This window comes from Suricata suricatta, chromosome 17 (genome assembly GCF_006229205.1).
Source record: "Suricata suricatta isolate VVHF042 chromosome 17, meerkat_22Aug2017_6uvM2_HiC, whole genome shotgun sequence".
In the NCBI taxonomy this organism is placed as follows: domain Eukaryota; kingdom Metazoa; phylum Chordata; class Mammalia; order Carnivora; family Herpestidae; genus Suricata; species Suricata suricatta.
Window position 1 is genome coordinate 14,552,875 of NC_043716.1, and position 24,328 is coordinate 14,577,202.

General features: G+C 44.6%; 1 protein-coding gene across 3 annotated transcripts in view; it reads right to left on the reverse strand.

Annotated features, from left to right (window-relative positions):
• Positions 1-24,328, reverse strand: part of VPS53 (VPS53 subunit of GARP complex) — a 131,850-nt gene that overhangs the window by 97,196 nt on the left and 10,326 nt on the right. For 2 of the 3 annotated variants that reach the window (XM_029927568.1, XM_029927566.1), the window contains exons 3-4: positions 21,403-21,452; positions 19,898-19,964 (exon numbers count right to left, since the gene is read on the reverse strand). In XM_029927568.1, the coding sequence (XP_029783428.1) occupies positions 19,898-19,964; positions 21,403-21,452 (117 nt within the window). The remainder of the gene's footprint in view (positions 1-19,897; positions 19,965-21,402; positions 21,453-24,328) is intronic. The other variant, XM_029927567.1, reaches the window with a different exon arrangement.

The window sequence follows — 24,328 nt, forward strand, 5'->3', positions numbered from 1 at the left end:
ATGCACGCATGCGTATACACACACACGTGTGGCGCACACACATTCCATCTCTGCGCATGCGTATACACACACATGCGTGCACACGCTCCATCTTTGCCCTCAGGATCAGACAACACATCAGCCACAGTAGTTATGGCTATGCCAATGCTTCAATTGCAGACCTTCTTTTAAGAATTATAAACTAAAAACTTTGAATAAACTCTATCTTTAGACTATTTCAAATTTTTGGAAACACGAGATTACAAGTTTTCCTTCTGAAATAACTGCTAAATCATTTTGTCTTTTGGCCATGTTGCAGGAACTAGAACTGAGTTTAATATCTACTTGATTCAATCAACAAACACTATACTGGAGATGCAGGGATAATAAGTGTAATTCCTGCTCTCAAGGAGTTTATGATCTAGTAAGGCAAACAGAATAATAACCAGTTAGAACACTGAAATACGATAAAGTTATGTACAGAATGTTGTGGGAGCCCAGACTGCCCATTGCCAACAGTGGCGTTTTATTTGGTAGGAAGAAAGAGAACGAAGGAACAGAGGCCCACAAATTGATCTCAAAGAAGATCACAAGTTTACAAGCTACTATTTAGGTCAGAGTGGTTTTTTTTTTAACTTTTTTATGTTTTTATTTTTGAGAGAGAAAGAGAAAGAGAGTGAGCAAGGAAGCATGAGTCGGGGAGGAACAGAGAGAGGGGGGAAACACAGAATCTGAAGCTGCCTCCAAGTTCTGAGCTGTCAGCACAGAGCCCCACATGGGGCTTGAACTCACAAACTGTGAGCTCATGACCTGAGCCGAAGTCGGATGCTTAACCGACTGAGCCACCCAGGCGCCCGTAGGCCAGAGTGTTTTCACACAACAGCAGTAAGAGGAGGGTGTACTTAAAAAATGCGATTTTTCAAAGCCATGCTCTATCATGAACAAATTCTCACTTTCCAGCAACGCAGATCTCCACAGTCTTGTCGCTGAGGACCAGCTGCATCTGAACTGTGACACTGAACTCCTGTGGCAGGTGTAGTCCCGGCTACATCTGTCAGCATCTCATCAATTCACTCCTTCTACCATCCCACAGGTATTTGTGGGACATATTCCACATACCAGGTAGTCCTCCAAGCACTGGGAAGCCACTGGTAGATGAGACACATGGTCCCTCACCCTGTCCTCAAGGAACTTATTTCAAGAAGTGACAGGTGGGGGGAGATACTGGGAAGACAACTGAATAAAGAAAGAACGAGGAGAATTTCAGAGAAGGGCAGGTGTGATGAAGGAGCTAATAAGCAGGGTGGTCACAGAAGGTTTTCTGAGAAACAGCATACGAACCAGACCTGTAGGATGAGGAAGAGTCAACATTTTTAGATTTGGAATAAAAGAGTTCCAAGTAGAGAGAACAGCAAATAAAAGATCCTGGTGCAGAAAGAGACCTTGGTGTTTTGAGGGACCACAGAGTAAGGCAGCGGATGGCAGGGAAATGCTAAGAATCTGGAAAAGCAGGCAGGCGCCGGAGCCTGGAGGGCCCCAAAGTCCTGGCAAAACCATGGGATTTTGTTCAAAGTGCAACGAGGAGCCACTGAAGGGTTTTAAACAAGGGAACAAGGGACCAGCAAATGGCTCACGTGTGTAAGAGACCACCCTGGCTCCTATGGGGTGGGGGTTGGGGGGGCATCGGCCGTCCAGAGGCAGGGTTGAAAGAAAAGACTGCTGGGAAGGACTGCCGTGCTTTAGGTGAGAAACGGCGCAGGTCTAGAGCAGGTGGGCAGTGGTGGCGGGAAGAGGTGGGGTGACTGGGATTACAGAAAGATATGACCTGCGGGCCTCACTGATGGACTAGATGTGGATAATGAGAGAAAGGAAAGAATCAAGGATTACTCGTTGGTCTTGGTTTGAAAAAACAGTGAATCTGTCCCTGAACTGAGGAGGGAGGACAGGAGAAGGGACCGGCTTGACAGGCAGGTGGCAGGTGGCAGTGGGATCAGAAATCAGAAGTTCCATTTCAATATGCTAGGGGCAGCCCAGGGGATGTCCAGTGGGGACATCAAGCTGGATATCTGTGTCTGGAGCTTGAAAGACAGGTACAGCCTAGAGACTTAAACCTAGAAGTTATTGGTTTATAGGTGATGGTTAAGCCTGTAGAAATAGAACTCACCCAGGAAGAAAGGAAAGACAGCAAAGAGAAGAGAAAATGGCCCAGGCTGAGCCCTTGGGCACTCCAATAGTCAGAAGTCTAGAAGAAAAGGATGCGGCTTCTGTTTTACCAGTGACATGAGAGAACACGAGGGACTGTGGTGTCACAGAGGCCAAACAAGTGTTGGGAGGGGGAAGAAAAGAGAGATTGTGCCCTACTTTGTTGAACTTTTATGTAAATTAGGATAGAGAACTGCCGCTGAACTTGACAACAGGGAAGTCGCTGATGACCTTGACAAGAGCAGTTTCAGTGGAGTTGTGAGGATGGAAGTGGATGGTGACGACGTGAGGAAGTGTGCCCCTCGTTAAACAACGTTTGGAACACACCAGTCCCATTCATTCCAGTGTCATATACGGCTACCTTCACCCACTACACAACAGCAGAGACAAGGAGTTGTAAGAGACCAGCTAAAGTCTGAGAAGACAAGAAAAATGCGGCAACAGACGGAGTGAAGGGAGGAAGATTTGAAGACGACAGGTGCTTGCAGGGTCTAGGGTGGGAATGACTCGACAGAAGAGGAGACACTGATTTGGAGGCTGGGGGGCAGTAATGGGACAATTACAGAAGAGAAGGACCTTTCTATCATGTTCTTGGATTGTTTAGTGTGTAAGTGTTAGTTCTCAAACAAGGCTCAAAGTGTCCTTCAGAATACAGACCAGTGACAGGCATGGCATTCTTCTATCCCCTAGAGTTCAGGCACCCACCCATTCTGGAAGCCAGAAGGGCAGACTCAGTATATGGCAACTGTCTCAGTAAAATTATTAGCAGCTCACTCTGAAAAGTGACTCTTGTGACTGATCATATGGTCACATCACCTACAGCTTCTAACCACAGCTAGAGCACAGGTGGAACTTGACAGACACTTGCCAACTGATTCAAACTGTCGCGGGGCACTCATCAGAAGGGAAGCAGGGCTGGGGCACCTGGGTGGCTCAGTCGGTTAAGCCTCCGACTTCGGCTCAGGTCAGATCCCATGGTTCGTGGGTTCGAGCCCCGCGTCGGGCTCTGTGCTGACAGCTAGCTCAGAGCCTGGAGTCTGTTTCAGATTCTGTGTCTCCCTCTCTCTCTCACCCTCCCCTGTTCCAGCTGTCTCTCTCTGTCTCTCAAAAATAAATAAAAAGCATTAAAAAAAAAAAAAAAGGGAAGCAGGGCTGAGACCACTGCTCCAAGTGGGGTGTGCTGACTGACACTCTTGTCGTTCCCTAACTTCGGGACACCGACCAGCAGCGGTTCAAAAACACAGCACCGCACTTCTGTAACTGTTATCTGCTTGGCTAATAAGGAGTCTCACACCCAGGAACTGCAAGGGGCCAGTACATTCTAAACACTTTGGAGCCCTCTAAAGAATGTCAGGTCATAGTGTAAAAAAAGCACTGCCTGAGGGGTGCCTGGGTGGCTCAGTCGGTTGAGCGTACAACTTTGGCTCAGGTCATGATCTCGCGGTTCGTGGGTTCAAGCCCCATGTCGGGCTCTGTGCTGGCAGCTCACAGCCTGGAGCCTGCTTCCAATCCTGTGTGTCCCTCTCTCTCTGCCCCTTCCCTGCTCATGATCTGTCTCTCAAAAACAAATAAATGTTAAAAAACAAAACAAAACAAAAACAAAAACAAAACAAAAACACCGCCTCAAAGGTAACTGCTCACCAAAAAGGACTGATGGTTTAGGGGGCAGCCCACACAGAATCCTGTGATATTGGTGGTCATGCCATACCTAGTGGTGCTCTCACGGGATTAGAAGCACCATTTTCTAGCCAAATATGCTAAGACACAGACCTTAGCTAAGAAAGGCAAGAAGGACCAAGTTCTATACTTAGATGTAGGGTCTGAAGAGGCGTGCACGATCCCTTCTCGGAGTAAGAGTCTCTGTCCGTAGCTCTCTCTTATTCTCAATCTGGCATACTACCAGAGCTGTCTCTGCTGAAAGTACCACGTTTTTCTTCCAGCAAACAAATAAGACTCACAGTCTTATATTTCAGAGTCTGAAAGAAAAATAAACTGTTTGCCAGATTTATTTTTTCCAGGCTGGAATACTTCGGCTCGCTATAACAATGTACTAAAGTCAAGGAAATTTAATACAATCCATTTTCCAGAGTCAACAAGGTTCTTCTTAAGCCTCATTCCATTAAGAAAGTCCATTCTCAACACACACCCTACTGTTTGGTATCTAATCTCCAGTAATCAATTACACAGGAAGAGGAGCGTTTTATATTTAGAAGAATCATTACGATTTTATTTTTAAGTAACACACTAAAATATTTTTACTACCTGGCTGATCAGAAAATGTGCAGAGAGATAGATTCTGGCACTGTCCCTAGATGCTCTTTAAAATAAACTGTGGCTACTTTCCCATTCCAAGCTGTATGTAGATTAAAAACAGAACTAATCACCCCAACATGTCTGCTTTCAATCTACCCATACTGGAATTTTTTTTTTAACATTTATTTATTGTTGAGACAGAGAGACAGAGCACGAGCAGGGGAGGGGCAGAGAGAGAGAGAGAGAAAGAGAGAGAGAGACAGAGATTCTTAGGCAGGCTCCAGGCTCTGAGCTGTCAGCACAGAGCCCGACATGGGGCTCGAACCCACGAACCATGAGATCGTGACCTGAGAGGAAGCCGGACACTTAACTGATTGAGCCACCCAGGTGCCCCTGACCAGAATTTATAAACTGAGCCCAGGAGCGAGGCCACAGCCACGTTCAAGGGTGTTACTAAGCAGCAGAGGACCAGAGGACTACAGGACTACAGGACTACAGGACTACAGGGGTCCTCTTTGGAAACTCTAATTCTACAACCGGGAGACACAAAGCAACCCACCGGGCTAGCTGAGAAGACTGAGCAGAACCCATCAGGCTATCACTGTGCACCATTAACCGTACCGATTATTCTTAATTTTCCTTGCCTCCTACCCTAGACTCTGAACAGGCTACCAAGGCCAGGCTGGGTCATGTGCACAGAAGATAAGCAGCATGGGACCTGTTACTGCAGACTCACTACTTTTTTCTTTCATCTTTTTAACTTTTTGTCCAGAACTGAGGCTTGCCACCTGTATAGACAGAGAAGATTTGAGCCGATGGAAATGCCTCGATAAATTAATATCCTTTTTGGTTCTTGGATGCATGTAATTTTGCAGTTTGCTCTGTTGGAGAATTATATTGCCTTTATCCTATGAGTCCATGGGTAGCCTTTAAGAGATCTGAAATGTTGCTCGGTTTCAGAAGAACTAGTAGAGCTTTATGTTCCTTGAAAAAACAAGGTGCTGGGACACCTGGGTGGCTCAGTCGGTTAAGCGTCCATCTTCGGCTCAGTCCATGATCTCACAGTTCATGGGTTCGAGCCCCACATTGGGCTCTGTGCTGACAGCCAGGTCAGAGCCTGGAGCCTGTCTTCTCGTTCTGTGTCTCCCTCTTTCTCTGACCCTCCTCTGCTCACGCTCTCTCTCTCTGTCTCTCAAAAGCAAATTAAAAAAAAGAAAAGAAAATTCAAGGTTCCTGGGAAGAAGGTTGTATTTTCCAACTAGCCTATCATTTTTTTAAAACTTTATTGATTTCTGAGAGATAGAAACAGCGTATGAGCGGGCGAGGGGCAGAGGGAGACACAGAATCTGAAGCAGGCTGTAGGCTCCGAGCTGTCAGCACAGAGCCCCAAGTGGGGCTCGAATTCATGATCCTCGAGATCATGACCTGAGCTGAAGTTGGACAGTTATCTGGCTAAGCCACCCCGGCGCCCTCCTCTGGTGTCATTTCTGTTTTCCAACTCCACGTTTGTCTGCTGCTTCCTTTCCTATTGTTTGAAAAAGCAAAACACTGTATGAGTAAAAAGTGAGGGTTTTTGAACCAGCAGGTAGGGACGGGAGCGTTGCCCTTGCAGCTTACCGTGGGAGCTCTAACAAGCCACTTTACCTCCAGGAGGCACAGGCTCTTCATTTCTAGAACAGGAACTCCTACCCCAACGCCTTTGGCTAAGAAAGAGTGCAGGGCTTATTAGTGGACACCTCTGAAACTGTTCACCCAGTTCTTTCCTCCTGGGAATCTTTCTCTCGTTGTGTTCTTTTAGAGTAGAGCCAGCTTTCTCAGAAGCAGGGCTGGTCCAAGCCGGGCCAGGTAGTTTTCTTGTGACTGGCAAAAAGAGCACCTCTCTGCCTGGTGGGAGCCCCAAGATGAGAAGCTGAGTTAGAGAGCAGCAAGGTTCCCCAGGAAGGGGAGGAGACTGGTGTCCAGGCATAGGGATGATGAAGTCAACACATGCAGAGAAAGACACAGAAAACCCGGCACATCACTGTGATCCCAGGCTTCAACTGTTTGGTCTGATGAGGTCAGCTGCGACACTGCTCTCCCATGGTCTGACCTCAACGTCTTCAAAACAAGCCACAGGTGCCTTTCAAATAATCCCCCTTTCGGCCTAAGCCAGCTTGAACTGGGATTTTGTCTTCTGCCCTGGAGAGAACCCGGACAGAGGACTCAGCTTATAAAAGGGGCTCTTTAAAAGGCCACGATTAATATCATTCCCAGATCCTCCAGATGGGAGGACAATATTTCAAATGGGACAATCGCTTCAATAGCCAGAAGCTGCTGACTCGTCCTTTAGAGTGTGTACGTAAGCTGGCTAAGCTCAACAGCTGTAGTCACACGCAGAATCAGGGGAACTGTTCCTTTGAGCCATGTTGAAAATGAGACATTCTCCAGGGGAAAAAAAGTTTTACTCTTTTGTTTACTCTTTCAATAAAAAGTAAGTCTGTTATATGTACTATGATAGACGCTGAGAGAAAAGATCACTAGATGGGGACACATCTCTAAAGAGGTTGTAAGGAAATTTATGTAAGAAACAGAAATAACTAAGATAAGAACGATACAAAGAGGTATGAATAAAGAACGGCAGAATCCTTTGGAAAGCAAGGGGCATCCACTAAAGGTAGACGGCTAGGGATAAGTAGCCTTTATTTACTGCACGTCCCTGGTTTTGAGCCTGCTGGCCACTTTGGCATCGTGAAGAGCTGTTGCTATGGAAACTGCACCTGGGGCTGGAGGCGAGGTGCTTAGGAAGCCGCAGCAAGGATAACACTGCAGCCAAGCCCATTCCCAGTAACGGCAGCAGAGCCCACGGGAACCTCGCGGCTCTGGATGGCTGCACGCGTACAGCTTTTCTCTCTGTATTCTGGAACATACCACGTACCTTCTGGGTCTGGCAGTCATGGCCAAAGGCCAAGTGGGCATCCATCAGATGAGAGAATCACTGGCGTTAACACTAATTCCTTCACTGCTCATTCGGAAACCTCGAGTATGGAGGGGTTTTATTTAAAGCTCAGATTTCTTTCCAAGTTTGTGAACCAAAGAATGTAAAGGGCAAAAGGAGTAATTTGCACCTTATTTGTTAAAATGCTCTGTTCCACCTAAGTCACTTTTATTTATGATTTCTGCAAACCACAGCCACTGAAAACATGAACCAAAGAGATCATTTTTATTGTTTTTAGGAGACAAGCCAGAAGTTAAAATCACAAGTCAAGCCTGGGACACAAATCCACCAGTGCCCAAACAAGACTAAACATTTACATTTGAAAGTTCTGCTTATATCTGTTATCACCCATAACTTAAAATATGTTAGGGCCGAAATAGTTGGGAGTGGTGAACGCGCCGGAGCTCAGCCCCCTCCGAGGAAATGTAACTCTGGGGGATGAGTGCCTTGAAATCAACAACTCCAAATGGCAACACTACGAGAGTTTTTAAACAAATATCTCACTCAGCTGAATAAAAGGTAGAGAAATTCAGTATTTTAGGAAATGGGGCACACTTAAAGGAACAATCTGTCCCAGTTTAACGAAGAACTGCTTCCCACAAGTAGCTGGGACTTCCCAGTTGCCGAGTTAAATTTGAATCCCCCATGTTTTACTATTACTCGTTATTTTAGTCACTTAGAAAGTCCCATCTGTATCACAAATCTTCATTCAGAAGAAAAGCGCCTTTTGTGCTGACACCTGGATGTTCCTTCAGCTGACTTTTGGGGGTACCTTCTGTACCAAATGCCCTTGAGGCCATGGACCCCCTTGGGGTTTCACATGAATGGTCTTCTCTCCCTGTCTCACTAGCCTCTCCAGCACCACCGCTGCGCACAGATCACACAGCTCTCTCCTTTCAGCATTGCGCTCTTCTCTCTGCCCAGTTTCCTCACCATGCTGAGAGGGACCTAGCTAGTTAGGTCCCATAACCAAAGCCATGGTCATGGTCATTGCTAGAATTCCCTTGTGAACCACTTCACTTTTTAGGTTCTGAACAGTGGTTCTCAAATCTGCTTTAAAAGTCCGTCATTATTGGGCACCTGGGTGGCTCAGCCATTAAGCATCTGACTTCGGCTCAGGTGATGATCTCACAGTTCAAGTCCCACATTGGGTGAGCTTGTGCCCTGGTTTGGGTGAACACAAGTCCCGTTTTGGGTGAGACCTGCTTCTCTCTCTCTCTCTCTCTCTCTCCCTCCCTCTCTGTCTCCCCCCTCTCTCCTCGGATTCTCCCTCTCTCTCTCTGCCCCTTGCTCACTTCGCCCTCTCTTTCTCTCAAAAGAAAAAAGTTTGTCACTGTTTCAAAAGAGAATTTGGGATGGACAAGTACACAGCATACTGGGAAGCAGAAAATCTGGACCTATGATTCACTGACTATGATTTGGGGCAAGTTACAGAACTATCTGAGGCTGCCCCTTTGTCTGTAAAATAGGGAGAATTACACCCATTTTACAACAAGTAATATTTGCAACAATATTTTGTAGAATGTAAGACAAACATGCTCATATTGTAATACAACATCAACATTATACATTGAGACAAATGACTCAAAACATACCTTCGGTCAAAGCAACTCAAACATGTCTCTGCTTATAGTGAATCAATCAAGAAAAACATTTCGCCTACAACAGTGCATTCTTAATTCTAGAGGTCTGGGTAACTCCAGGGCTGACAAATGTATTAGAACCCGACCATGAGATGCTCATCCAGTCAGCAGAAATCTCCAAAGATCACAATCTCCAAGTATTCAATGAAAAAAAAAAAAGTGCAGCATTTGGCCTACATAAATGATATTACCATATGAGTAGGTGTTGGCTACCTGTCCCTACCATTTTTATGTAACCAAGAACAAGAAAAGTTCAGAGGTATGACAAGGGGACAAAGGTGAGTGATCGGTTGGAGGTGGGATAACTCGGCTCACCCCTTCTTTTGCTTTGTGAAAGATAGTATTTGGGTCATCGAATTTCCCCATGAGTAAGTCATCTTCCGAGAAATGAAAGAAGTGAAAGTGAGTGCTAATACGTTTTGCCTAACATACACGTTCCAGGTATCGGGTACAATACGCAGAGACGAACACTGCATCTGTTCAGAGTTTACACTATAACATGGAAACAAAATTCAGAAATCCTGGCATGTGATCCAATACTACATGGAGGACGATAAGTTTCGTATGTTCAATCTAGATGACTTGGGAATACCAAACCAAAACAAACTACAAAAAGCATTATCTTTAATTTTACAAAATTAATCTTCTTCTAGAAGAGACCTCAGAGCCCAAATTACAGCACAAGAAATTTTATAGCTATATTACGGACGCACTGGGATTTATAAATGGAAATGATGACAGAGCAAGCACAGCACTGAACTCCTGCTGTTCGGAATCCTGTATTTCCACAGATGAAAATAGGAAAACAAAAGGGAGGTCAAGTTCTGACATGAACACAGAGTTTCAAATTTCCATCCATTGTTTAAACGTATCTGAATGACTTATTGTGTCGAGGACCTGAAACCCAGAAAGCTTTGCCCTGTCAGCAATTCTTCGAATGTGCAACCTCAAACTAAGGATGGAATTTTCCTTCCCAAGTCAGTACCTACTAGCAGTCAAAAAGCAAGAGGAACCTGGGTAATAGCCAGAGCAGTTACAGTAGTGATGAATGGCATTTTCCTCTTTAGACTCTAGTTTAAACTTGTGACTGCCTTTAACATGGAAACAAGCAGATGGCAAAAGTTATGCCTGACCTTCTTTCCTGGCTCCTGGAGAGTGCCAATTTATATGGAGATGGCTCAGAAGAATAATAAACTTCAGTGTTCCTTCTTGGCCTGCAATTTTCCTAAAACCACTTTCAATAGTCATGTTGCACACAAGTGGGACTTGATGGGTTTCTAAGGTCAGGGAGGAGAGAGTCCAACTGCTGGACTTTTTAGCTAAAAGAAATAATTATGGTAGTTTCCTTTTTTGGAGGGGACAGCATCACCATTATTAGGTACTGAACACAGAAGCTTATGACTACAGCTAATCGGAAACACAGTCTATATGGATTAAATAAAGATAAAATAGGAAAGTACGCCTGTCTGGTGGAAAAATAAATCTATTAAAGTTCAGAACGATGTGGAAAAAGATGTTTCCAAAGAAATTAAATATACTGAAATGATTAAAAGTTACCATATGACCCGGCAATTCGATGCCTAAGTATGTATACACTAAAAGGAACTGAGCAGAGGAACCCACACAGGTATTTGTACACAGTGCTCATTACAGCGTTGTTCACAACACCCAGAAGATGGAGACAATCCAAGTGTCCAGGAACAGTGGAGCGACACACAAAATGTGATACATGCATACGGTGGAATATTATTCAGTTGTAAAAAGGACTAAAGGTTTTGAACATGAATGAAAATCCCCAATGCAAATGCAAGAATCCAACAACACATTAGAAGGACAATAACACAATGACTCAGCAGGTAAGATTAAATGTTAAAAAAATAAAACCCCAAACTAAGCTAATCAATTAGATAGAAAAGCCATATGATTATATCAGTAGAAGCTGGAAAGGCATATGATAAAATTCAGTATCTATTTTCTGGCAAACATGCTTAGTGAACTAAGGTCACAAGAATAACTCCTTAACAGTTGCAGATCCTGGAAGTGGAAAAATGTCACACTCAGGGTCTCTCTGATTTGTTCACTGTGTTATCCTCAATGCCTAGAAGATGTCCAGCATAAAGAAGGCACTCAATATTTACTGAGTGAGCCTCTATGCTGTCAGCTCAGAGCCCGATGTGGGGCTCGAACTCACAAACCATAAGATCATGACCTGAGCAGAAATCAATAGTCGCTCAACTGACTGAGCCACCCAGGTGCCCAACATTAAAAAAAACTTCTTTAAAAAAAACCCAACAATAATAAGCTCATTACATATTAACACAAATAACATGTTTTTCTGTGCCGTGGCAAATTTCTTCTTCTTCTTTTTTAAATTTATTTTTGATAGAGAGAGAGAGAGACAGAGCAGGGGAGGGGCAGAGAGAGACACACACAGAATCCGAAGCAGTCTCCAGGCGCTGAGCTGTTCAGTATCGAGCTTGACGTGGGGCTCAAACCCACAAACTGTGAGATCATGACCTGAGCTGAAGCCGGATGCCCAACCGACTGAGCCCCCCAGGCGCCCCTTGGCAAATATCTTCAGAGTCTCCTTTAAGAGACGCCAGGTGGACTCCCTGTAGGCTTCTGTATTGACTTCACTGTGATATGTTGTTGTGGTTGAAAAATATGAAGAAAATATGGCTTCACACAGGTAGTTAGAAAAGAAAGAAATATTTTGGAGTGCCTGGGTGGCTCAGCTGGTTAAGCATCTGACTTCAGCTCAGGTCATGATCTCCCTATTCGTGTGTTCAAGTCCTGAGTCCGGCTCTGTCTGACAGCTCAGAGCCTGCAGCCTGCTTTAGATTCTGCGTCTCCCTGTCTCTGCCCGTCCCCCAGTCACGCCCTGTCATGCTCTCTCTCAAAAATAAATAAGCATTAAAAAATATTGTTTTTAAAGAAAGAAGTATCTTAACGCCATTTCCTTGTTGATAATCCTCCTTGAAACTACATTAAAATTCAAAAAGCGGTACATTCTTAAGGATTAGTTGTAATGTAGAGTCTAAAACTTAATTAATGAACTACTTATACTGGGCCACCTTGAAAGCCACTGGTCAGCTGTGCTCTTGCCTGGGATGCGGAAAGCCAGACGAAGCATTGCTCTTATATTAACGGTGAGAAAAAAAAATAAACTAAAAAGTCACAACTTTCCTAGAACTCCTCAGAGAGGTAAGGACCATCTCACATGTGGCCAAGCTGTTCAATCAGACAGGAAGGAATCCACTAAAATTTCTAACAAATGACTGACAGCCAAGTGCGGGGCTAGTGCAGCCATAGCCGGGAGCTGCCGGGACACAGCAGGTCGTGCCCTCTCGGTGGCGTGGCGGCTCTCTCAGCTGCGCGCTCGTGCTCGTGCTCGTGCTCGTGCTCGTGCTCATGCTCGCGCTCGTGCGAAAATCCGCCGAGTGGAAAAGGGGAAATGGCCTCCTCCCGGCGCAGAGCTGGTGGAGGAGTGGAGCGGGCACTGCGGGAAGGGTGCGAGGCCCTGAGAACCACTGCTCGACCCCAGCTTTCAAGAGCCTTACAGCCCTGGGGGAGGGGCGGCCCTGGCAAATGTCTGATGCGGGTCTTAAGGTCAGGACAAGAGAACAGAGCCTTTCGCCACCCCTGATGGGACACCGGGTATTCTGGGCCATGGGAAGCTGTGCTGCAATTTTCATTCATAGACAACGGCGCACCGAGGGGCAGTAGGGAGGCTTGCAGAGCCCTTAAAGTGGCTCTGAAGCAGGGCGGTGGGAATGAAAAGGAGTGGGGCAGAAGGAAAAGTCACAGGAACTTGACAAATGCCTGGATGCATGGGATTGGGATATTCCAGCGGGCTACGTCCTATGATCGGCAGCAGCAGCAGCCCTGCCCTTTGCTGAGCACCACAGAGCCCTGCCACCCTGAAGCAGGTATTACTGTCTCTATACCACAGACAAGGACCTGATGCTCAGAGAAGTTAAGAAACTTGTCCAAAGTCACACCCAGTGGCAGAGTCAAAATTTAAACTCAAAACTCAAGTGTTTTCATTTGACCAGGATGCCATCCAATGTTGTATCAGAGAGAGGACAGCTATTTGAGTTCCTTACAGTTTGTCTTAAAATCAGAGATTTTAGAAGACAAGTGGCAAGGGCCCATATCAATATGCAAAGACAAGACACTCTGCCAAAAAGTACTGCTGAGAGGCTCACGTGCAATAAAAGGGCTGAGGCATGGTGGTCAGTCTGAACCGTCACGACAAGTCTTAGCCTCAACTATAGTCAGAAGCATCCGACAAGTAGGCAAAACCGAACACTCACTTAGATTTGACTTGCACCAGATGTAAAAAACGGTGCTTGGGGAATGGCAGAGAGCCTAACTCAAAACCAGGGGCCCCACCCCCCTGGGAAAGGTTGCTGGAGAGGGGAGAGGTGCAAAGCCCCAGGACCCTCACAACCTGACTCCAGCACTGCCCCAGTGGGTGGTCCCAGGGCTTCCTGCACTCCCGGGTCCTTCTCAGGTCTCAGCAATTTCTGAAATTCAGTGCTGTCTGCAGACATTTTGAAAAATGTAATTCCAAAAAAAAAAAAAAAAAAAAGTAAAAAGAAACAAAAAAATGCCTAACCGTTCTTGGTCACTAACAGACAAATTCGAGCATATGCTTTAAAAGCTCAAGTCCCGGGGCACCTGGGTGGCTCAGCCGGTTACGCGTCCGGCTTCGGCTCAGGTCATGGTGTCGCAGCTCGTGGGTTCGAGCCCCGTGTCAGGCTCTGTGCTGACAGCTAGCTCAGAGCCTGGAGCCTGCTTCAGATTCTGTGTCTCCCTCTCTCTGACCCTTCCATGCTCACACTGTCTCTCTCTGTCTCTTAAAAATAAATAAAAAGCATTAAAAATTAAAAAAAAAATAAAAGCTCAAGTGCTTTAGATTCGCAGGAGGAAGCAAGTGATAGGGCCCCCTCCCCTTTCTTCTCAAACTATTTACAGCCCCTTTAATACTAATGCCATTTATTTTCTTCCATCAATGGGCTTCATTTTTCTCTCAAATGGAGGATAAGAGAGGATAAATTTGAAGTGATGGAGGGGACAAGTTCAAACCATCCCCCTGGAGAGCTGAAACAAATTCATAATCCCACATAATGAAGATCAATGTCGTGCTGTGAACTCCCACCGTCTACCTAGTTCAGGGTCTCGGGGAGAACAGCTGCTTTGGTTTTAACCCCTGAATTAGACAACAGCCTAATTCTGAGGATGAAAAGCAAAGAACAGTTTCTCGTTGGAAGACAACATGCTTTCCTGATTTAGTTAATAAATCTTTATGATATCTCCATAAAAAGAGAGAAGGCAAGTATGATTAGCCTCCTTTAGCTGAGGAAAATGGAGACATGGAAAATTTAAGAAACGTGGCCCTGGACAGATACCAAGGACAGGAAGAAATTCTTTATTCTCTGGGCCTGGCACTTTGTACTAAAATGAGGATAAGAAAGAGAAGAGTAAGTGTCTAATAGTACGCCACGTGGCTCTGAACCAATCCTGTTCAAGCTTTTCGTCTACAACACCGAGACATAGGAGACATGTCTGGCAAATCTGCTAAGGATAAAATGGGGAAGTCATCAAGATTCCAAAAGGTCTCAGAGGGCTGGGGCAATCAAGCAAAACGAGCAAGATGAAACCAGGGGGAGAACATAAAGTTCAGCACTTGATTTCAAAAGAATCTCTTAAACAAATAGAGGAGAGAAAAGTTGAAAAGTAGTTCATATGAAAAAAGGCCTGGGGCAGATGTTGCAAACTGTTGGCATGGATGTGTTTTGTTTGGCCGTGGCCGTATTTGTGAAAAACACTAAGCCAATATCGAAAAATGTGGAGAGTCACATAAAAATCCGGATTTCCGGCTTCTCTTGAAAAACGGATACGTCTGGCATCTCCAGCTCTATATTCAGACATGACAACAATCGGTTAGAATGGAGATTTGGCTGTCCCCTTTACACAGGGCGCTCACTCACCGGGTAGACACACATGGATGCAGAGTGGCCTGCTGACGCCCCTGGGGTTACTTTTCTAGCTGCATGAGCATCTCTTTGAAACTCTGACCTGGGGATTTCAGATAACCGCCACCTCAGTAGAGGCCAACAACATGACATGGCTGCCCCAAATGTCACCCAAAATTCCAAGGTAATGAATGAATGGGAGAACAGAGTCTAAATCAGTGGTCCTTAACTTCTGAAGAGTCACAGACTCCTTAGAAATTTTTGAAAAATCAATGAATCTTCTCTCCAAAAATAAGTCTATCAATACAAAAGTGAATAATTTCAGGAAGCTGACAGCACCTGAGCCCTCAGTTCCCATGTTAACAACCCCAGTTTAGAACAAGGAGGTGGGGCACCTGGGTGGCTCAGTCGGTTAAGCATCCGACTTCAGCTTAGGTCATGATCTCACAGTTCATGGGTTCGAGCCCCATGTCAGGCTCTGTGCTCACAGCTAGCTCAGAACCTGGATCCTGTCTTCAGATCCTGTGTCTCCCTCTCTCTCTGACCCTCCCCTCTCTCTCAAAAATGAATAAAACATTAAAAAAAAATTTTTAGAACAAGGAGGTAAACTGTCCCACTGTGTGCCCGTATGTCTCCTCTTGGCCAGAAATCACATTTTATTTAAAACAATTTTTTAACGTTTTGTTTATTTTTGCGACAGAGAGAGACAGCATGAGTGGGGGAGGGACAGAGAGAGAATCCGAAGCAGGCACCAGGCTCTGAGCTGTCAGCACAGAGCCGGATGTGGAGCTTGAACCCACAAACTGTGAGATCATGACCTGAACCGAAGTTGGACGCCAGGAATCACATTTTAAGAATGACACGGACAGGTAGCTGGGTGGCTCAGCTGGTTAAGTTAAGCATCTAAACTTCAGCTCAGGTCATGATCTCAGTTTGTGAGTTTGAGTTTCATTTCAGGCTCCGTACTGACAGGATTCTAGGATTCTGTCTCTCTCTCTCAAAAAAAAAAAAAAAAGAATGATGCTGACAAACTGTAGGGTAACCAGGATGAGAAAGGATCAGATTGTAAAGCTGAAGAAACTAAGAATGGTTAGCCTGGAAGAAGGAACAGTAAGAAAGGAACATAATATCCATTTAAGATTTTAGAAACTGTAATAAGGAAAAGGGATTACACACTGGTCCAGCTGGCAGAAGTCAGCAATGAGAAGTTACAATGAGGTCTATTTTACTATTTCGGTTCAGTCTGAGAAGAAAAGAAGTTTCTTACAATGATAGCTATTGGACACTGGGACAGACGGTGCTTGTCCTGTGGAACAACAAAGGAGTGAGCTGCCCATCACCGTGAGTGCCCAAGCAGAAGCAGAAGGACAGTGAAATGTCAGAGGTGCCACAGAAAGGATCTCTGAACTGGGAGGAAGGCTGTACCACAGGTACCTGAAGCTTCTTACAGGTCAGATGTTGGTGAGCTGGGCGGCAGAGGGCGCTAGCAATGCCTTCCCCTCCCCAACCTGTCTTGCGCTGATGCAACAGGAGCACCGTAGCCAAGCTCCACTCGAGGAGACAAGCCCAGTGGCGGATCCTCTTGATGTTTCTCAGTGAACCTGCTGGGAACTGGTCAAAGTTTGGCTGCTCTTGAACTGCCACATGCCAGCTGTCTCTTTTTCTAACCCACCCCTGTATTCACCTCTTTTCTACCCACGGTCAAGCTGTCTGTTTTAATTCCTGGGAAGCTGAGTTAGGTTTGTAGCGTATCAGATCGTGTATTAGTGGAATTGACTCATCTTATCCACAAAGTTTGAAACATGTGGGCATTTAATTAAAGCTTTTGCCTGATGATTTCAGCAGAAGAAAATGGGGAGAATTCCGTGCTGTGTTCACTTTGTATGAGCATCCCAGTCTGGTTAGAAGAGGTCACAGACTACACCAGTTCAAATCTGCCACGTAGGAGGTGATCAACGATCAAAGGCTTCCCAAAATGTGTAGCAGAATGCTAACCGGGGGGTGGTTCCAAAGTTTCAAAAAACTAAAGAAAGTGCCTTCCTGTGTCTTCAATTTCTAAACCACTGCCTCCCCAAAAGTAATTTTATAGTTAGAAACACCACTTTTCAAGAATGTTTGCTAAAAAAAATCTTTCCTGACCCCATGAATGTGAAATAAACATTCCCCCCTTCACCCCTTATTTACAGATTCAAAAGCACGCTGGTTCTGGTTGAATACAATCAAGATGAAACTTATAAAACCAGAATTTCCTTCTGCCCATAATACTGCTTTCCTCCCGAGTGTTCCTCAGAAGCTTAGGAAACAAGTTCTGAAGGCAAACTTTTACTCTGTTCCAGGGAAGAGGGGAATCTTGGGCCTTGACCTATAAAACTCAGTATTTTGGAACATCCATAATTCTCCCAAGTCTGTGCCAGTCAAATGGAATCTCTCCAGCAAACCACCACCCAGCCAGGGCTGGACGGCAAGGCTTTTCCCCTAGGAGCCGACAAGGATGGGACTCAAAAGCTCCCTGGAAAAAAAAAAGGCTCGACGTAAGCTTGCATTACAAACTGTTGGAAAAGATAGATGGAGGGGATGACAGGAAAAGCAATGATTTCTTCTGGGCTTCCTCTCTGTCTGGATTCTAAGGAGACGAACCCAAAATTCCACCACAGATTGAAATGCTATCTAAACATTCTTGAAAATGTGGTCTTGCTCTCTGAAGTACGACCCGGCCCTGCTGCAGCAACCTGTCACCCACTACCATGTGAAGGTGGGAGGGCTGGCATTCCCACAGGCTGTCTGCCCTGGGGCCCGACCCCCCACGCCTGCTGGTTTGGGGCCAAAGGTTAAAACAGAAACAACTAACTGAAAGATACACACCTACACAGCAGGACCCGACAAAAAGTCTTAATGAATCATTCACGTTATCTTCACATTCTTGGAATTTTAAATACCTGATGCTCTTGTGAGTACTTGAGCCGTTTGAAGAGCAGGCTGAATCACACTAGATAGGTGTGTCATGATTTCAAATAGCAGTCATTCGAGACTAGTCACACACAAATCAAGCTTTAAACAACTTTACACGGATGCACACTGATCAAAATGTTTTATGGTAAAGGGCTTTTGTTTATTTATAATAAATAAATAATCTCACATAGACCAAATGTTCCATACAGTTGAATAAAACCTTACTGCCGGCAAACTACGTGTTGAGAGAAATACAAAGATGGGGAGGATTTGGTTCTTGCCTCAAGGAGCTTATAAACTAGTCAAGGGGACAAGATTTGTTTGCTGGTAAGTCAAAGGCGGTCATGAAAACCAAATGGAGAGTGCACGCACAGGCCTGGGAGTCTGCGGACAGAAAGGACATACGTGAAGTGGAGGGATATTGAGATGAATCTGCTCATGTGTCGAATGAGAAGCGGGCCAGATGAGTTCCAAGTCCCTTCTAAGTCTCAAGTTCTGACTCCTGTATATCCAGGTGAGCTAAACAGAAAATTTCATGGAGGAGTGTTTGAGCTAGGCCCTAGTTAAGATTTTGAAATGAAGTTACTGTTAGAAAAAGAGGAGAGTGAGCATTTCAGACGAAACGAAGCAAAACGCGTGGTTCAGAAAGCACAGTGCTTATGGAGCACGAAGGCTTCTGTCTGGATGGAGCTCAGCAGGACGCAGAGCTGGAAAGCAGACAGAGGCCTTGAATGCCAAACAGAGGAACTTAGACTCAATTTGGTAGACAGAGGTGACTGAGGTTTCTGAAGAGGTAGATGACAAGACCAGACACACAGAAGGAAAGGTAAAGGGCAGAGGAAGGCTGGAGTGTTTGCAGGCTACCTTGTTACTCTTTACTACCTTTAGGGGCCCACGTACTCAGGCCTCACCTGCCAAAGCAGTGATGCTTCGTGGGAGAAACCTGAATAGACAAAAACAAAGCGAGAAGGACTGGGAACCATGCAGGGACCAGGAAATCGGGTCAGTCTGAGGAAACTGGTACGTCTATACACAAATACTGCTGCTGCTCATGACAAGGAAGAGAGCAGATATTTACAAATAGGCCAGTGGAAGATGATTATTGGGAGGAATAGTCATAAAATATAGGGGCAATCAAGACATGGATAAAACTAAAAACATAAAAGAAAGAGACTCATAATACCCACAAACCACTAGTCCAGGAAACAAGAATGTGAGAGAGCAGGACATTTATCCATAGGATGGCACCTCCCATCCCACCCCCAATTTGAGTAGCATAATGTGTATTTTAAGAAGAAAACAGCTGCACTAAAAGATGTCAAAGAGGACAGATAACAGGTCTGAAGCTATCACAGAGGCACACACTGACCTAACGAGCTAGTATTGGAAAGGGAGCGGCAGACACTGCAATAAGACCAGAAAAGGCATGCTCAACATCTCTGTTACGAGAGCAATTTCTGAAATAACTTGCCTTAAGAGAAGAGGATCCAAATGAAAAGGAAAATGGTTAACAGGTAACAGCTGGTCCCTGCAGCCACGGAAGCACGCCTCCTCCCCACAAACCCCTTTCCCTCTTCGTTCCCTTCCAACAGCCCTCCTTAGCTAGCTCCAAAAAGAACTACAAAACTATGATATGAATCTGTGTCTGACACTGCGGGGAGAGACAAGGTGACTTCGGTCTTCTCACTGAAGCCTGCATGGCCATAGCCCGGGTGAGCTGTGCAGAGAGCTCACTGCTGGCCTGGGCAGCCGCCTCTGGTGTTAGGGACACGAGTCATGTACGCTTCCTGCTTCGTGGGAGACAGAGCAGAAAGAAAGTGCTCTCTGCAAGTAGGCCGATCAACATTTTGGTCACTTGGTCGTTGGTCATGAAGAAATCAAAGAGGATGATTAATATGGAGAAGGAAGTTACTTACTTGCCTGCCATCCTGTCCCACGTTTGTCTGACCTCTTACGACAGTTCGAATATTGTCATCCAGTCTCCTGATGAAAAAGTGAAGGGGTACAAATCATTACAACAATCTCCACTCCAGGGTGACCAAACGAAAGACAGTTGGTAACTTATCCATCAACTTCCGCAGGCTGCACGTCCTGCCCAGAGAACCATGCACGTTTGAATGACGGAAGGAAGACCGAAGCCCAGGCCCCAGCTAAGGCACCAACGGCCACGTAAGAAGCCAAGGCCAGCAGAGACCGATGAGCAGTCTTTCGTCTTTTAAGCGGCCTGTTCTGAATATTTAGCGCTGTCCAAAAGAATCAATGTAACTTAGTGTGTTTCGACAGAGAAAACCAGGAGTGGTGATGTTGCTGAAACTATGGGAACAAGTCAGAGAATTCAAATTGCCCCCCACCATATCCCCATGTGCAGCCTTAGAAAACGTAAAGGGCTAAGGAGCCAGGGTGCTATATGGAATTGGGGCTGCATCCTCTGGGCCCTGACAGCAATCTGCGCAGGAAGCGATCTGTGGACTCCAGTTCCCACAGGGGCCATTTAGTGGCACCTCAACCAGAGAAATTGATAACCAGTTCAATTCCACTTTCCACTTAGAGAAAGTTTTAAAGGTATGTTGGTTTGCAGTGATGCCTAGATCATTAGGGAATTCCCACCTCCTGTGCAAATCCCGGCCAACTTCGCAGACTTTACCAGAACTACTAGAGTCGAAGCCCACCGAACAAGAGGCTTCTCTGTACATCCTAATGCACCCAACGAAACAATACATTCACAGCAAAGGTCTTCACTCAAAGACCCAAAGGTGGTAAGGGAATAAGGAAATCATCTCCCGGATTCAAAATGAAGGTTCTCTTCATCAAAAGTCAAACAAAACAAAACAAAATACAAAAAACTATATTTGAAGTACTGACGTCAACCATGTGCCAGGTGCCATCTGCCATGTTGTCACAACTGGAAATCCGGACATGGATAAACCAGAACGAGGCTACGGGGCAGGAAGGAGTCCTGATGTCTAACTATGACAAGCACATCCCGGATTAATCACAGCATTTAACCTTCGGTTGCCACAAATGCCAATGAGCACATCCGACCATACTGTTAGCTGGCGTGTGACACATATCTTCATATCTAAGCCTTGGAGGTACAAAAAAAGGAAAATCTGCTAAGGAAATAAAACCAATAAAAATACAGAAGAAGTGTTTTTACTCCCTTTTATAAGCAACCATTGTGAATAGCCTGTTAAAGCTTCCTGCCCTTTCTATAAATAGTTTGAAGACTGACCAACAAACCTAACTTTTTGTCACGAGGTTCATATGGAAATCCAGTTAAGGAATTATTTTTTTTTAAGCTGTCATCAACAGCCAACTTGAGATTTCAGCGTTCTAACAGATAAGTGTGATCTAGAGTAGGATTAACTAAAATCATCAGCATACTTCTCTTCAATTATTAACAATCATATGTGTTACTTACCTTATTTTCAGTCTAATTTTGTTCACAACTTCATCAATGTTTGCCAGAGACTACAAAAAGAAGGACAGTGCCAACAATTACTTTGCTTTCTAGAATGTTTCCTTTACAGGGAAATACTGAGCTATCAAGGCTATTTATGACACCTCAAAAAATCTAATCATATAGTGTGATCCAATTTTAACTTAAAAAGAAAAAGTAGGTGCGCCTATTCAATCGAGTCGATTGAGCATCTGACTCTTGATTTTGGCTCAGGTCATGATCTTGCCATTCGTGGGATCGAGCCCCGTGTCTGGCTCCATGCTGACAGCACAGAGCCTGCTTGTGATTTTCTCTCTCCCTCTCCCCCACTTGCACTCTCTCTCTCAAAATAAACAAATAAACTTAAAAAAAAAGTATAGCAGTTGTTGCAACTATTGCAAATTCCAGCTTGGTATCTATTTTTTGCAAATAAGGTTTAATTGGAACACAGTCATGTCCATTCATTTACATATTATCCACAGCTACTTTTGCGCTACAAACACAGAGGTGAATAGTTGCAACAGAGACAGAATGGTCCACAATGCCCAAAATATTTCCTATCCAGCCCTTTATAGAAAGTTTGCTGACCCTGATATATAGGATTGTGGCAAGTTCATACAACAAAATACACCAACTAAAACGTAAGATTACAACACACAACAGGGATGAATCTTACTAACATAATGTTGCACCAAAAAAGGCAGACACAGAGCATATATTATATGACTCTGTGTACATAGTCCAAAAATGAGTGAGGCTATTCCCTCGTGTCAGGAGCCAGGACGGTGGCTCTGTTGGGAGAAGGTAGTTACTGCGAGGAGACAAGAAGGGTCCATCTAAAGATGGTGCATGAATGTCTTATTTCTCTAAATGGTGGTTATATGGCTGTCTTCATTTTGTGAAAATTCATCAAACTGTACACTTAAGACTTGAGTGCTCCTCTACAGCATGTTATATTCTGGTAAATAAATAAATCTATATTTTCTAAGTCTGTAGATCCATTAGAAAAAAATGTCTGGAAGGATAAACACTGGTAGCTTTGGAATCTACATTGGTAGCTGTAGTCTATGAAATCAGTAGCAGTAGTTTTAATCTAAGAAGGGATTATCATTTTTTCTTTTTGCCTATAAGTATTTTCTAACCACCCTATATTGGCTGTACATTGCTGTTATAATTATAATAAAGTTATTTCGATTTTCTTAAGGCCATGACAAACAAATGGACTATTTCCAACCTTAGCCAGTAGAAAAATGTGAGGAAATGGTGCCCCCTAGTGGAAAAATGATTGTACAATTTTATAGCACCAATTTAACTCAAGTTTTCAAAAGATAAATTAAAAAAAATTTTTTTTAATGTTTTATTTATTTTTGATACAGAGAGAGAGAGCATGAGGAGGGTGGGCAGACAGAGAAGGAGACACAGAACCGGAAGCAGGCTCCAGGCTCTGAGCTAGCTGGCAGCACAGAGCCTGATGTGGGACTCATACCCACGAATGTGAGATCTGACCTGAGCCGAAGTCGGAGGTTTAACGGACTGAGCCACCCAGGCGCCCCCAAAAGATAATTTTTGTAAGTCCTCTTTCCTTTTCCCTCAACAGATACTGTACCTCAGAAGGAAGCAAGGGTGATGCAGGGACTGTGCTTATATTGTTACCGGCAACCTCTGGTGGCAGGAGGAGGCCAGGAGCCTGCCAAGAGCAGGCCTGATAAAAGAACCAGGTCACAAGAGAGATGTCAGACCAGGCCATTTACATCTTTGACTACTGTTCTGACAAAGCTACTGGTTACTCAGAATTTTCAGAAATCCAGACTAAGGTAAAGATGAATGTCAGGAAAGAGAAGTTACTTTAGTAACTATTCTAACTGAGGAATTTGAGGAATCTGCTGTGAAGTTACTGTGAAACTGGATTGGGTATAAATAAATCACCAGTGTGATAACTGGAGCGGTTTGCTGGAGGACCTACATCTGGCACAACGCTGCACTACAAACGTGCTCCATGTATAGGGGCACTCTGTTTAGCCTCTCTGAGTGTACACTTCCTCATCTGTAAACTGGACAAAACCTGTTCCTTAAAAAAAAATTGGGGGGGCATTAAAAAACTATTTAAAAAATGTTAACATCTGGGGCACCTGGGTAGCTCAGTTGGTTGAGCATCTGACTTTGGCTCAGGTCATGATCTCATGATTTGTGGGGTCGAGTCCCGCGTCAGGCGCTGTGCTGACAGCTCAGAGCCTGGAGCTTGTTCAGGTTCTGTGCCTCCTTCTCTCTTTGCCACTCCCCCCCGACACTCTCTGTCTCAAAAATAAATAATAAAACATTAAAAATAATTTTTAAATAAAATTTTAAATGTTAACATCTGAAGAATCTGGGTGAAAGGTAGCCATGAATTCATTGTACTAATGGATAACTATACCAAATTTAAAAACTATAATTTATTTGAAATTAGTAAAATAAAAACCAAAAAGAAACTGGTAAAACATGTACATAACCAAAAAGTCAAATAGTCCAAGAGGATAAATTAGTGAAAAGCAAGGCTTCCTCTCCCCGTCCTGCCACCCGCCCCCGGTCTCCTCTGGAGAGGCGATGGCTCTGAGCTGGTCTCTTAGTGTACTGTCCCAGACACAATCCACGTATTTAAATTTAAAGCATGTCCGTAACTTAGGTCCCCTTCTTCATATAATGCACACTGTCCTGCATCGTGCATTTTTCACTTAACAGCATAACCTGGAGGCCAGTCCACAACAGTAAATACTGACACAAGCAGTTCACTAACCGATTCTTAAATGTAATCCTTAAACATGAAGGTCTCGCTTAAGTCACCACAATTCTTCTAAGAAGAATAATTCAAAATATTTATGCCTTCAGATGTTCAACTCCACTTAAAAGAGCAATAACCTGGGAGCGGCCT